The 16,432-nt window shown below is 36.8% G+C and overlaps 1 protein-coding gene across 24 annotated transcripts in view; it reads right to left on the reverse strand.

Moving 5' to 3' along the window:
* MIA2 (MIA SH3 domain ER export factor 2) overlaps positions 1-16,432 on the reverse strand; it is a 123,559-nt gene that overhangs the window by 37,575 nt on the left and 69,552 nt on the right. For all 24 annotated transcript variants that reach the window (XM_027849246.1, XM_027849235.1, XM_027849244.1 and 21 more), the window contains 5 exons: positions 13,422-13,526; positions 8,102-8,224; positions 1,848-1,968; positions 921-967; positions 46-136 (listed from right to left, as the gene is read on the reverse strand). In XM_027849246.1, the coding sequence (XP_027705047.1) occupies positions 46-136; positions 921-967; positions 1,848-1,968; positions 8,102-8,224; positions 13,422-13,526 (487 nt within the window). The remainder of the gene's footprint in view (positions 1-45; positions 137-920; positions 968-1,847; positions 1,969-8,101; positions 8,225-13,421; positions 13,527-16,432) is intronic.

Raw genomic sequence — 16,432 nt, forward strand, 5'->3', positions numbered from 1 at the left:
TGACTTTTAAAAACAAATGTCTGTAAATAAACGTAAATGGATTACCTTTAAGCTCTTCCTTTATTTTATCTTCATCAGACAATTGAGAATATATATGATTCCTTTCTGCTTCCAGGGTTTTTAAACAAGCATTCAACTTTTTAAAGTGTAAAATATTTTTAAAATAAAAAAAGGAACATTTATCATTATAAATATTTATACCCATAATATTATTTACTCACACAATTTCCTCTCTCATTTTTTCCAAGTATTTTACCACTTCATGGATCTAGAAGGATGACTATAAAGAAATATTTCTTGGCCAATTAACCCTGGTGTTCTCAAGCTGCCAGGGTTATAAGCAACAGAAACTCACCCAAAGAAAAGCCCCTGAAGAGTCAATAAAGAGCAGCTGAAGGTGTACATACAGCGGCTAAGTAACCTCTTTACTTTCAGCAAAAAAGTTTTAATCAAACACAATTTATACTTCTTGAAAAGCTTTTTACAAAGACTTCATAGATTATCAGTACTGTAGCATCTGAAAAAGCAGATTACTAATGGGGAAGTGAAGATAACATGAAAAAAAATGCATCCTGTACTTATTACAAAAGACCAGGGCAGAAGATGGAGAATAAGAGGAGGAAAAAGTGAATTGTGTAAAGGAAGAAATATACTGTGCAAATATAAACAAATGAAGTGACAAAATAGTTCTGAAACAAACCTGGGAATTTGTTATAAAAAATGTTAAAAGCTGAAAGTAAGGATTTATGAAATTGAAACATTTCAGAGATCCTTCAATGATAAAAAATCTATTAATACAAACCTGATCAATTCTTAAATGTGTTTGTATTGTTACATTTTATGGAATTAAAATGGATACAGCTGTCTAGCTTTCTGTTTATCCCTTTCACGTGCTGTTTATATCATTAGGCAATACATACCTTAGCAGCATAAATCAGTTTTTTCACTGTCTGTTTTTGATGATCATCTACAGTAATTAATAAGAACAGACATAAAACAATAAATCAAGTAAATAGTACACTGCCATGACACTTTTAGCCAATTTATTGTTATAAATTTGCTACACTGGGGCTTTACTATAATATTTCCAGCTATAATGAAGAATTTGGTATAAGAGAGGTCTGCCTTGTACCTGTTCTTTGGAACATATCAACAAAAATGCCAGAATGTCCCATTATAACATTTCATACAGTTCCACAGCATGGCAGGAGTTGGGGTGCAAAAGGAAAATTATAAGCGAGGTCTCTGTTTATTACTAATTTCCTTAACTCTTCTTGGCATCCTATAATATCAAAATATCAACTGAATTGCAGTGTGAATTAAAATAAGATTTAGAAAATAGTTCTTTTTTCTCATATAAATGATTTTGTAATGGGTTAAATGGAGGACAAATGATCCAGAAATAGCATTAAGTATGTTTAGTTTAGAGTGATATTTTTTCAATATGTAAGTGCTAACATGAAAAATACAAGTTTTAGAAAAACAACATTTGCTACTCCTTTACACTCTTCTTTCCACCCCCAACCAAAAAGGAAAAGATATGTAGCATTAAAGTCAGGAATCTTAATTTAAGAATGTAGTGAAAGGAGCTTCAGCATATTAAAATAATTCTGACTTCTCTAGATCTCAACCAAGAATAGCAGTAACAGTATAAAGTCTCCCTAAAATCAGAGTATTAAGCTATAAATGCTGCAAAGAAAAAATTTTTGATCTACTTACTCAAGACACATGTGATTTTCCTGGTTTTATTAGTGGGCATTACACATATCAAAATTATTGTACACAAACAAAAACCCACTTAAATTTTTTAGCAAAAAGGTAAGCTTCAGAAGTTAACTTCAAAATACCTAAATGGTCTCCAACCGCTGAGTCACTGTTTATTTCAGCTTCACAATGATTATCATTGACATTATCTTCCCCCAGTCCAGTAGCCCAATCTTTCATCTTCAGCAAGCATTCCGTCAGAGACTTGAGATTTACCAAAAAGGAAAAAATAAAGGTGATTTTGATTATCATATTAATAAGATTTCGAATTATCCTTTATTTTCATTGTGTGTACTCTAGCAATTAATACATTATATTTTTAGTACTCATCTATACCATTAAAATATATGTAAGCATTAGACTGAACAAATAAACTTTCAACAAAACAGTATATTTCACAGCCATTAAATTAGTTTTACTAACCAAAATTAATTTTTCCAAACCACATGCTGCCACCCCATCCTCCTAGGTATGTGACCACAAAGTAATGAAACAAAAAATTCTTATGTGATTTTGGGGGGAAAGGTAGTCATAGAAAAAGTGATCACAGAAGCAACATCTTGCAACATGTTTGAATTTGCTGCTCAAGTACTTTCAAGATTAACCAGTTTTGTACTAGCAGCTATTGGAAATAAAAATGAAGACTATATTTTGCTTCACATTAAAATTCTCTAAAAGTTAGAACAAAGAATATTTTTAAAAATCTGTAACTGAGACTACTGGGAGTTTTAAAAAGGCTTGTGAGGATGAAATAAACTGAAAGATGAGAATTCTAATGAGCACAAAAATAAAGTTAGGATGCACATAAAGGATGAGGAATGAGATAGTGCTCAAATCATCCACAGGACTTATTAAAATGTTGCAAAATTCAGACATGATTTATTTAAATGAGACAAGTAAAGGTGAGAGATTAAAACTTAGATTTTAAAAATAGCCTCATTTGAACAGAAAACCTGAATATAAGGAAAGTTTCTGCAGACTACCACATTTTTACAGTGATTAACAAAAAACAATGAGGTCTTTGTTCTAACCTTCTGGGGGAAGCTAGATAAAATAACTCATTTCTGAGGAAAATGTAATAAAACATTGTATGTTCAATATAACTCACTTCAATATTCAAAATGTAATGAAATATGATATATTCAATATGACCCAGAAACAAACTTTCTGCTCTGGAATTTCCCCAAATGCTAAAAAACAAGCAAATAAAAAGAAACCAGAAATCAGAAAAAAGCTGACTAATTTCTCTGACTTTAGTCAATGAAGGCTTATTATATAGAAATTCCTCAAGATTCCTTGAAAAGCCCTACGTAAAGAAAAGCCAATTGTGGCTAAATAATCAGTCATTTCACTATGAAAATGATCTAAAATTCAGTGTGCTATCTGTATGGAACAACAACAAAAATCTTTTTGGTCCTAGTTTTGACTTTTTTTTTTTTTTAAACCAAAAACTATATCATAAAACCTGGTTCCAGATTACTTCTGGTTATTTCCAAAAATCAAATCTATTCTCAGAGGATGAAGAATATTGAAAACAACGTGCTACAGACACTAAAGAGTTCCCCAAATGTTAACAAGAACAGCATTTTGGAATAATTTATTTAGCCCGGGAAAGTGTCTATTACTCCTTGCTACTTCAGCTGTGATTCCCACTCAATCAAGCCATCTCACCATCTGCCTGTTGCTGCTAACCTAGGCTCCTTCCCCCTTGGACCTGCAACCCTCCACATGTACCTGGGACCCAGACCTCCACAACCTGTTCTTCTTGAATCAATGCCTTTCAGAGGAAGTTAACTGACTCACTCATCTTTGGAGCTCCTGTCCTAGGACCCTAGAATGGTAATTGAATATGTGCAAACTAAGCCTACTTAGCCCACCATATCTACTGGCTGGCCCAAAACACCAGGCCATACTTCATTTTCACATCCTATCCTACCACTGGCCCTGGCTATCTCCCCATCTGTGTACTGTCACTGACCTAGCATCCTCCACAGTGGACCTGAGACCTAGATCGCTATATCTATCTTCTTGAATCCAGGCACCAGTCCCTAGGGAAGTCAATCCACTAATTTTTGGAGCCCTACCCATCCCAGGGCCCTACACAGTTAATTGGTGACTAAGTCAATAAGGTAGCCCACTCTCTCTATTCACTGGCCCGAGATACCAGATCATACTTCAGCTTTACATCTCATCCAGTTATCTTGCCTCCTACCTCACCACATATTACCCTCCACCTGATACAAAACCCTCTCCATATTCCTAGAACAAAAAGCTAGTTCTATTGCTGAGTCAAAATGCAGTCTATTGACATTTGGAGTACAATTCCAAATTACTTTCAAGAAAGACCTAACCAAAAGTGCAGTAGTCAACATTTGCCTGTTTTCCCAGGGCTGATCTAACAATAGTCATTTACTCTTTTTGTCATCTTTGCCAATTTGATGGGGGTGAAATAGAACCTTAGGATTGTTTTAATTTGTATTTCTTTCTTTTGGGGGGGGGGGCTAGGCAATGAGGTTAAGTGACTTGCCCAGGGTCACACAGCTAGTAAGAGTTGTGTTTCTGAGGCCGTATTTGAAACTCAGGTCCTCCTGACTCCAGGGCCAGTTCTCTATCCACCTAGCTGCCCCTTAATTTGTATTTCTAATTATTACAAATTTAAAGCATTATTTTTTATTTGACTGTTGAGAGCTTATATTTGAGAACTGCCTATTCATATCCTTTGATGGTTTATCTATTAGGTAATGGTTCTTCTTACGCATCTGAATCAGTTCCTTATATATTAGACTTTTATCAGAAAAAGCTGCTACAGAGTTTTCCCCAGTAAATTGTTTTCCTGCTAATTTTAACAGCATTGATTTTATTTGTGGAAAAGTCTTTAATTGTATATAATCAAAATTGTCCATTGTGCCTTTTTTGTGATTCTCTCTATCCTTTGTTGAGGAATTCTTCCCCAACTCATAACTGCAAAAAAGAATCTTCTCTGCTCTTCTAATGTGTTTATGATAGGTCTTTCTATGTATCCATTTGGAGCTCATTTTGCAAGTGGTTAGAGGTTTAGGGCTAAACATAATACTTGCCAGACTGCTTTCCAAGTTTCCCGGCAGTTTTTGTCCAACAGCAAACTCCTACCACACTGCAGGGTCTTTGGGTTTACTGAACACTATGCTACAATGTTAACTTGTTCCAGTGACTTTTTTTTTTCTATTTTTAAACTAGAACCAAATAGGTTGATGATTACAGCTTTAAAGTATCTGGCATCTGGTACTGCTAGGCCTCCATCCCTATAACCTTTTTTCATTATTTCTCTTGAGATTCCTGGCCTTTTGCTCCTCCCGATGAATTCTTTAAAATTATTTTTTCTATTTCTGTAAAAGTAATCCTTTGGTAGCTTGATTGGTATGGCAATGACTAGCTTAGGTACTAGTGTCACATTTATTATATTGCCTTGATCTACCCAGAATTTAGGTCAGTCTTTATTTTATAGTTGCATTCATATAGTTCCTGTGTGTGTCTTGGTGGGTAGGTAGACTCCAAATATTTCATATATTCTACAGTTATTTTGAACAGAATTTCTCTATTTTTTTCTGCGTACCTTTTCTGGTGGTAATGTACAGAAAAGCTGAAGATTTAATAGATTTCTGCTATTTTGTTGAAATTTTTCAATTGTTTCAATTAATTTCTAGTTGAATCTAGAATTCTCTGACAAGAACTTTATATCATCTGCAAAAAGCAACAGTTGTTTCCTCTTCATCCATTGCCTATTGTCTCAATTTCCAGCTCTTGTCTTATTGCTATAGGTAGCACTTCTAGCACTATATCAAATAATAGCTGTGATGATAGACATTCTTGCCTTTATTAAACCTCTGTTCATACTAAAAAAGGTCTCTAGCATTTCTCTAAATATATAACATTGACTATGGGTTTTAGATAAACACCATTTACTTTGTTAAGGAAAAATCTCATTTATTCTTATGATTTCTAATTTTTTAATAGAATGTGGAGTTCTACATATCAAAAGCTTTTCCCAGCATTTACTGATACAATCATATTACTGATACTATTACTAATACATCAATATAATTTTCCTTGTACTGAAACTATTTATGTCCCAGATATAAATTCAACTTTAATACATCAAGATAGCCTTTGTCCTAATATTTTATTTAATATTTTTGCATCAATATTCATTAGGCAGTATTGGTCTACAATTGTCTTCTGCTTTGTCTTTCCCTGCTTTAGGGACCAAGACCTATACCAAAGGTGGTTATTTAAGACTCTTTTCCTATTTTTTTAAAACAGTTTACATAGCCTTATAATTAATTGTTCTTTGAATGTTTGATGGAATTCATTTGAAAAACTATCTGGTTTTGGGTTTGTTTGTTTTTTTAATTTATGACTCATTTTTTCCTCCAGAAATTAAATTATTTTTTCTGTTAATCTGAGCATTTTATATATATGACATGTATATATATATCATATATCATATATATCATTTCATCTAAGTAATTCATTTTGTTGGCATGTAATTGGGCAAAATAATTTCTGACACTATCTTTTTTTCCCCCCATATTAGTCCTGATGTGGAAGAAGAAACAGACCAAAAGGAAAAAAAACACAAAACGGTTATCAAAAAAAAAAGCCAATCCCTCTTTTTGTCTTATTTTAATCCCTCTATGAATTTTGAAAACATTGGGGTTCTGGAGTGATATTTGTTCCCCCCTCTATTATAATTAAATATTTCCTCTTTCCAATTGCTTTAACCTTTTGAGTTCTTTTGATACTTCTATTTGCATTTCAAAGATTCTACTGAGGGGCAGCTAGGTGGCAGAGTGGATAGAGCACTGGCTCTGGATCTAGGAGGACCTGAGTTCAAATCCAGCCTCAGACACGTAACACTTACCAGCTGTGTGACCTTGGGCAAGTCACTTAACCCCAATGCCCAACCAAAAAAAAAAAAAAGATTCTATGCAGCTCTGGTCTTTTCATCAAGGTTGTCTGGAAATTCTCTATTTCATTAAAGGTTCATTGTTTCCTCTAATGAAATTACAACTCAATTTTTCCAGCTCTCAGTTCAAAAGCTCTATCTTTTGCACATATTCTAAACTTTCCTGTTCTTCAGTGTGGTAGCTGCTAAGTTTTATATGGTCTTTCTGGTTCCTTGGTATTTGAATTCTTTCATTCTGGCAGCTTGCAGTATTTTATCTTTAACCTGGAAGCTCTGAATTTTGACTCTATATACGTGAAGGTTTCTTTCAAGAGGTAATTGGTGGATTATATTTTTACTTTCCCTTATGGTTCTTTATGATTTCTTGAAATATGATACCCAGACTTTTTTTTGGTTATGGTTTTTTGGAAGTCCAATAATTCTTAGATTACCTCTCCATGACCCGTTTTCTAGGTAGGTTGCTTTTAATAGGAGATACTTACCTTTTCTTCTATTTTTTCAGTCTTTTGATTTTAATGTTTTTTGTTGTCACTTATTTCTGTTTGATCTATTCTCATTTTCAGGAAGTCCTATTATTTGATTTTTGGTTTTCTTTTCTTTATTTTTTTTTTAAGTCCTATTATTTGAGCAAGATTTTGCACCTCCTATTTATTCTTCTAATTCTTGGCTCCTGGTTGGAAAACTATGAGATTGGGAACTGAAAGGCATATCAGCTCTGCACTTGCCTCAAAAAGCTCCTCTGCCTAGGTCCCCTCTCCTTAGTGTCTCTAAGTGTCCCCTTTTCTGTAGGTTTTCTTTATTTCTTAAGCATTATTTCGTCTGGCCCTCTTTTGTTTAATTTTTCTGGATTATATGTGAAAGAACTGAACTGTTTTGCACCTTTTTTTTTAACTATACCTTCTTGATCAGAAGTCACCCACTTCTCTATTCTTCAAATTTATCACTCCTTATGGCACAATAATATTCCAGCACACTTATGTATCACAATTTCTTTAGCCACTCTCTGACTAGCAACTATTTTGCTTCCATTTCTTTGCTACTATACAAAAAGTGCTGCTATAAATATTTTGGAGTATATGAGACCTCTCTATCTTTGACATTTCTGGAATACATGCCCAGCAACTGGATAGTCTGAATATTCCACTGCTGCATCTCACTCTAAAAAACACTTTGCAGAAAGCCAGATGATACTTTAATTTGCTAAAATGAATATGTATCCTCATGGTAGTAAGTTTCATCTAGTTTACACAAAAAAATTCTAAGTAAGAATCAGGAAAATTTACAATTATATAGCTTACTAAATGCATGTTGAATGAAATGAATGCTGAAGAAAGTAAAACATTCACCTGAAACCAAAAACAGAGACCAAAACTCAAATCCAAAATGACTTACCTTGATTTGACTTTCTTTATTAGTTATAACTTGCTCCATATTTGCTTTAGAAGTTTCAAACATTTTTTTCTGTTCATTAAGTTCATTCAATCGTTCATTCCATCCTTCAGATTCTTGTAAAAGCTAGAATCCCCACAAAGTAATTAGTATATTTTCCACTTACATATGTAGACAAGTAAATAAATAAATAAATGTAACATTTATTTGACACCTACTACCTGTACTTTGCCTGGGGACAGGAATGCACATTAAGTGTTTTCATTTGTTTGGGTTTTTTTTTTTAATGTTCCCTGTCTTTAAGAAGTTTACAAACTAATTAGGAAAATAGCACATATGTATACATTTTAAGTTACATTAAACATTTGTTTGTCATACGATAAATGACAATATAGAACAATCATAAATTTAAAGATGGAAAAGTTTTTAGAAGCTGTCCCAGTCAGAGCACATATGGAATATTAGGGAATAGGGCATCCAAGTAGAAATATCTATCAGAGCTATATGGATGAATGCTCAGAAAAGAGGTAAGAAATGGGGCTGGTCTTTCTGTGGTAGCAAAGAATTGGAAATTGAGGGGATGTCCATCAATTGAGCAATAGCTGACCAAGTTGTGGTACAGGATGGTGATAGAATATGATTGTATTACAAGAAATGACAAACAGGATACTTTCAGAAAACCTGAGACCTTTATAAGCTTATACAGAGTGAAGTGAGCAGAACCAGGAGACCTCTGTACACAGTAACAGCAATATTGTAAGATGATCAACTGTGGAAGACCTAGTTACTCTGTTCAATACAATGATCCAAGATAATTCCAAAGGATCCATGATGAAAAATGCCAGAGAGAACTGATGAAATCTGAGTATAAATTGAAGCATACTTTTTTTGTACTTTGTTTATATTTATTTTTTATTCTTTTTTGCAACATAGATAATATGGAAATGTTTTACATGATTTCACATTTATAACTGATATCATATTACTTGCCTTCTTAATGGGTATGGGAGGGGCAAGGAGAAAGAGACTCTGGAAATCAAAATTTTTTTTAAAAGAATGTAAAAAAAGGAATGAATAAAAGGGGAAAGAAGAACGAAAGGAAAAGAAATGGGGCTGGACATTTGGGAGTCATCTATCTTTTCCCTAAAACATGCCTCTATCTCTAATTTCTGTTTCTGTTGAGACAGCCACTATCTTTCTAGCCATCTAGACTTTGATTCTTCATTCCCTCTCATTCCAGACTTCCATTTCTTTGCCACACGGCAGTCATTGTCTCTGAAATATCCCTAGTTTCCATTACCAACTTTCCACTTTTAGTCATGCTCAGATAGGAGAACTCTTTCAACTCAAGTATTCTCTAATCCAAGAAGCATTTATGAAGCATCTGCTATTTGCAAGGTCCTATGTTAGAAGCTGGGAACACAATGATAAAAGAAAATACAATTCCTGCCCTCAAGAAGCTTACATTCTACTGGGGAGATGCAACATATAAATTAGATAAACATACACAATAGTCAGAGAAGGGAGAACTAACCACTTCCATAGGAGGTGGCATAGGAACTGAGACTTGAAGGAAACCTATATTCTAAGAGGCAAGGGCAAAAGGGAATTCACTGCAGGCATGGGTCAGCCTGTACAAAAGAAAGGAGACAGGAGATGAAATGTTGAGTTCAGGGAACAGAAGGCAGACTAGTTTGGCTGGAACACAGAATGCATGAAGGGAGGGGCAGCGAGGTGGAGCAGTAGATAGAGCACCAGACCTGAAGTCAGGAGAACCCAAGTTCAAATCCGGCCTCAGACCAAACACTTGATACTTGCTAGCTGTGTGACCCTGGGCAAGTCACTTAACCCCAACTGCCTAAAAAAAAAAAAAATGCATGAAGGGAAGACTATAAGCTTGAAAAGCTAATCTAGAACCATATTGTAAAAGGCTTTACATGCCAAGCTGATGAGTTTGTATTTTAAAAGGAACCACTGGAGACTGTGTAAATAAGGGGAGTAAAACAGTGAGATCAGTGCTTTAAAAATGGCACTTTGGCAAATGTCAAGGATAGATTTTAAAAGGGAGAAACTTAAAGCAGGTTGATAAATTAGGAGGCTATTTCCATACTCCAGGTGATAAGTGATAAGTAGCGAAAGGAGGGTGATAGCCTTGTGAGAGAAGAGGAGGGGTGCAAGAAATTCTGACAAGGTAGAATTGACCAAACTTGGCAATTGATTAGATATGGGGGATAAATGAAAGTAAGGAGTTAAAGATATGACTTCAATGTTGTAAAACTGTTGTCCTCAAAAGAAATAGAAGTCTGGAGAAGGGCTAGGTTTGAGGTATGAAGATAATGATCTCTGTTCTGGACATGCTACATTTGACTTTCAGACATCTAAATGTACTTCCTTCAGGTTAGCACACGGGGGATAGGTACAAAGATACGCCAAGATGAGGATAACTTCTTAAGAAACACAGATAATACAGTGACACCTTTCCCACATCTTAGAGTCTATCTACAGGGATCAGTCAAGATGCATTTATTAAGCCCTTACTGTGTGCCAAGCATTGTGAAGAAACACAAGTCTCTACTCTCAAGGAGGATACATTTTATGAGGGGAAACAATTACAGATACAAAATAAATACACTGTAATTTCAGGGGAAGAGGGGACTAGTAGCTGGGAATGGGAAAAGGACTCATGTAGGAGGTGGTGCTTGAGCTCAGATTTAAAGGAAGTCAGGGATTCTAAGAGCCAGGAGCAGAGGTGGGAAGGGTATAGATTCCAGGCTTGAAGGACAGCCCCCCCCAGAGGTGACAGCATGTATGTGAGGTTTGCAGGTAGGCCAATTTGACTGGATCATAATGTAGGTGGATGGAATCATGCTGAAGCTCAACCAGGAAAGCCTTTAAATAACAAGATGAGCCTGTAATTGATCATAGAGGCAACAGAGAGGCACTAGGGCTTCTTGAGTAGGGGGAAAATAGAGTCAGACCTATGTTTTCTAGGCAGCCATGGAAGGTGGATTAAAAACAGGAATAATGGAGGCAGAGTCCAATTAGGAAGTGACTGCTATTGTCCAGGTAAGAGGTTATGAAGGATTGAGCTATCAAAATGGAGAGAACGGCACAGATGTAAGAGATGTTGGGGAAGTCAAGTTGAGGAGACTTGGTAACTGAGTGGATATAGGGAGTGAAGATGATGCTGACATTGTAAACCTGGGTGACTAGAAGAAGAGGGATAACCTTGAGAGAAATTGGAAAAAAAAAAGTAGATTTTGTGGAAAAAGAAATGAGTTCTGTTTCAGAGATGCCGAGTTTGAGATGCCTACGATACATTCACTTTGAAATGTCTAATTAGCAATTGGTGCTATCAGACTACAACTGAAGAAGTGGAGTAGGGCTCTCTTCTCACACACAATACACCAGATATGCCACCTCCTTTTGCACTGGCCATCCTACATGCTTGGAATGCATTCCCTTCTCACCAATGTGTCATACTTCCCCCTCTTCTTAAAGACAAAATTTAAGTACCACTTTTTACTTGAAGCCTTCCCTGATTCCCCAAAATGTAGTGAGTGCCATTCTTCTCCAACTATCTTCTACTTTCTATTTATTCACTTCATATTTATAGTGTATGCCATTTCACACATACTTATTGGTTCCCCATTACAATTTAAGCTTCTTGTAAGTAGGTATTGTTTTGTTCTTTGTAATTATATCTCCAGGACTTCACACAGTGCTTGGCACAAAGTAGGTAATTTAAAAATGCTCATTTTCTTGGTTGGCTGTGGATAGAGTGGGGACAATACCAAAGATTTTAAGAGGTAGAGCAAGGAAGAACAGGGGGCTGAGGGTTAATGAAGATGAAGATGCTGATGAACCAGAAGGCCAAGATGCTTGAGGGGAAATAACTTTGTATTTTAAAATCCTTAAGTATGAGGTGGAAAGGAAGACTATGAGCCAGGTATTGAATTCCTTGAGAAGGGTAGACCTGGAGTTAAATATACCACAACAACAAGGATCTGGACGGCATGAACACATCTGGGAAGCACTTGCAAAAAGTGGCAGCAAAGAGGGCACCTGGAACTGGCAATGGAGAGCAAGAAGAAGAATAATTACTCCCCCTCCTTCCCCAGTGTGCTGGTGACATGACAAAAATAGTCTTTCACATTGGAAAGCTGTCCACAGTTGGATGAGTGGAAGAGGACTTTATTAACAATGAAGGTAAAGTTCCATAGGGCATAATGTAATTAATAGGAGGGAAAAAAAAATATGTAGGTTGTAGAAGGGATGGACTAGGGGCAGCTAGGTGGCGCAATGGATAGAGCTCCAGACTTGAAGTCCAGAGGACCCGAGTTCAAATCCAGCCTCAGACACTTGACACTCACTACCTGTGTGACCCTGGGCAAGTCACTTAACCCCAACTGCCTCACCAAAACAAAACCAAAAAAAAAAAAAAAAAAGGGATGGACTAAATAGGTCAAGTAGGGAGGGTGAGGTAGCAGATAAAATGGATTTTCACCTCAGCAGATTTCAACTCTGAATCATAGGGACAAAGGGAGCAAGAAGTAGAAGTTCCTGTCCCAAGACAGGAAAAGGGCCCACTGATGAGGTGCCCATTTTATGGCTCTGTAACTCTAAGGCATTACTAGGCACTGTGTCCATGCATGGATGGAAGTTTCAGCTGCCACAGCCTGTCACTCCTAACACTGAGGGATTGGGGTGTAGGGTTTGCACAGAAGAAGCAGCACCCATAGGAAGAATGAACAGCTCCATCTATGACAAGGGATGAGGCACATATAAAAGATACCCCACAGACAGGTTAAGAATTTGGCACCTGATTGCTAAGTCCCTGGAAGCACAGGCCCTTTAATACCTTTTCTGCTCTAAAGCTCAAGATCTCTGATGGATGTGGATCCCTATCAGGCCTATTACTAGATTAATAGCAGACTACTATTATTTAGATTACTTTTATTTCTAAAGGATGAAGGTCACTAGGGTGGGAAAGAGCATGTAAAAGTGAAACTGACTATACAACAAAGTCTTCACCTACTTTACATGTTTAGTGAGGGTCAAGCTTGCTTATTTTCAACAAAAAGGAACATACAGAAGGTTCTATACTGTCACATTCATGTGCCACTTATTGGGAACACAGAACCCACACTAACCTTGCTACAATTAATAGACACAGAAAAGGAAATATAGTGATTATAAAAAAAATGTAATGTTACCATGTAGAACCAACCTATCATCAGCTCTGGCACAAGCTCGAGCTAGCCATTCACATGGATGGGACATCTGGAATTTGAGTGCTCTTAAATCAGTGAACTATACAAACCTGTTTTTGGCTTTCCTGAAGATGGGAATTTTCTTCCAATGCATCTTCTATTGATGTTTTAAGTCGTTCTGCATTCAGCTGAAATACTTTTAGGGTTGTTTTGGCCTACACAAAATAGAAAATGTTGTATCAGCAACTATGAATAAATAAAACAACTAGTGAAATAAAATAAACATTATAGAATCAAAAGATTATAGAGTTAGATGAGAAAAATACTTATAGATTTAAATATACCTATAGATTATTATTATCAAAAATACCTACAGATTTAGTGTTGGAAATTAGAAGCCATCTAATCCATTCCCTTCATTATATACTGATAAGGAAACTGAGAGCCTGAGAGGTTAAGTGACCTGCTCACACAAGTAGGAGAATGGTAGAACCTAGTGTTTAAACCCAGGTGACTTTCAGTTAAGGTGGTTGAGTGAAAAAGAGCAGAACAGCTCAGCTTTCACACAAGTACTCTAGCATAGGAAGAAAAAAAAAAGCACCAGACTGAATCAAGATATCTAAAGAGAAACTATTGTAAACCCAGATGTGCATAAGGGGACAGTTAGAAGCCTACAGATACTAAGGAAAGGGTCCATCAGAAAAGCTGAGTGAGTGTAGCCCAACAAAGTCCTCCAATGCAGACCCAAAAACCTTCCATGGATAGTTGAGGCCTGAAGAAAGGAGGAAGACTAGAGAGCTCCAATGAGGAAGGTCCAACACAATCAGAACCCAAAATACCTAAGTGGTTCCAAGAGTTTGCAGCACACTGATCTGTGCCAATGATAGCATTTAAGAATATAGCTCTCTGGGGGCTGCTAGGTGGTGCAGTGGATAAAGCATGGGCTCTGGAGTCAGGAGGACCTGAGTTCAAATCCAGCCTCAGACACATAACTCTTACTAGCTCTGTGACTCTGAGCAAGTCATTTAACCCCAACTGCCTCACCAAAAACAGAAAAAAAAAAAGAATACAGATCTCTGTACCAAGAAGATAAGAGTGGACATGAAATCTGCCAGCACCCTGAGCACAGATGCCAGTCAATGGAAGCAAAAGCCAGAGGCAGGAACCTAGACAACATAGGTTAAAAACAAACAGGGCCCCACCATCCAAGTTAAGTCTGGCAATATGTATCAACAGAAGAAAATCAAGAAATGAAGAAGGAAATAATTACACAACAACTACAAGTAAAGTCTCAGACTTAAAAACAAAACAAAACACCAGCCTAGTCATAAAGACTAGAAGAATTCCTGGAAAAAATGAAGCAAGAGACCAAAAAGGAAATGATAAATGAAAAGAAAGCCAACCCTAGAGGAAAGAAATGAAAAGACAATAAACAGCTTACTACAGGGGCTCCAAAGCCTTACCCAAATAAGAGACTCCCTGAATAACGGAATGGATCAAACAGAAAGGATTTACTCCCACTGAGACAACAGGACACATTATAACAAAATCAAAAGATGGAAGGGAAAAAAAATCTAAGTTACATCCTAAGCAAAACAACTGATCCAGAAACCAGGTTGGAGAGAGATTATTTGAAAGTTACTGGATTGCCTGAAATCCATGACTTTCCCTATCCCTAAAAAAGACTGTATCCCATATTTCAAGAAATGTTAAATGAAAGCTACGCAGATCTATTCCAATCAGAAGCCAAGTTAAAATAGAAAGAATCCACAGGCTGCCTCCTCAGACTTTCAGCTGGAAAAATAAGAGGAAGATTTCATTGGTACAGCTACAGAAAAACATAATTTCAGTTTTAGAAAAAGTCAGTCATGCCGATATTAGCTGATTTTTACAGAGAGTTAATAGCATGTCTTTGTTTATTCTTTGTTCTCAAAGAGGACCAAGATGCCATGACTTACAAGTGAACTGGATTTAAGTGACAGAGGGCTATGCAAATTCACCAGCCTCACTCTCTCCTCCAGAGTCATATGGGTCCAGGGGCAAGATATAAATCAGGACAACTGGAGATGGCCCCAGATGCAATGGGAGATCTTGGCCTTTTTAAGCTAAGGTCTTTCCCAGGTATCAGTTTGTCTGAGGCAACATCCATTCAGTATTAAGGCTAGGTAAGAAATGAGGACAAGAATGGCCTCTTTTACCTAGTCAAAAAAAAAAAAAACTTGGGAGGGGAAGACCCTCAGGGTTTCTGGCCAAAACAGAAACAAGTGCTATTTATACTCACTCTGAGCCATCAGGACCCAAACAATGACCAAGAGAGGCTTGGGCTGGGACCTACTGTTGGTCAATCAATGAGAGCCAGAGTGATGTGGGTTTAAGGCATGATCCTTAAGAAATAAATCTAGCCAGTAAATCCCCAAAAAACCTGGGAGGTTTCAGCAATCAAAATTTATATTCCTTTAGGCAAAGCACCTGCAGGTAAGGATATGATACCTATGTGGACAGAGAAAGGGAGGGAGAAAGGGAAGGAAGGAAAGAAAGAAGAAGGTACATTGACCAACTGGAACTGGCCAACTGGGTCCCCACTGGGGCAGCTACTCCTACTCACAGATTGTTGTTTGTTCTCCTTTCTCAAAAAGGACCATGACATCAGGAAGGTGATGCCATGACTTGCAAGAAAATGAGATTTAAGTGAGGGAAGGCTGTGCATAGTCAACAGCCTCACTCTCCCCTCTGGAGCCATCTGGGTCAGTAACAAGACACAGATAAGGACAACAGATGGCCCCCACGTCACAGGGTAAAGCAAAGACAAATGTATATAAACAATCACCGGAGAAGCAGCAAGATCAACAGCTAACAGAAATTTGGAAGTTAAGAATAGAGTCATGATCACCCTTGCTCTAGGGACAGAGGCTCATTTGGTGATATACTTGAGCCTCTACCAAAAGTTCCCAAGTTATTTAACATTTTTATGTGCCCCACAACTATTCCTCAAACCCCATACATAGCTGAGTTCAGGATATCTGGATTCTAGTCCCAGCTCTGTCACTAATTAGCTGGCTCTATATCCTGGGGCAAGGCATCAAATTTATCTCAATTCAATCCAACCTTTATCTCAAACTTT

The sequence above is a fragment of the Vombatus ursinus genome, unplaced genomic scaffold, assembly GCF_900497805.2.
Source record: "Vombatus ursinus unplaced genomic scaffold, bare-nosed wombat genome assembly UNPS02007284.1, whole genome shotgun sequence".
Classification (NCBI taxonomy): domain Eukaryota; kingdom Metazoa; phylum Chordata; class Mammalia; order Diprotodontia; family Vombatidae; genus Vombatus; species Vombatus ursinus.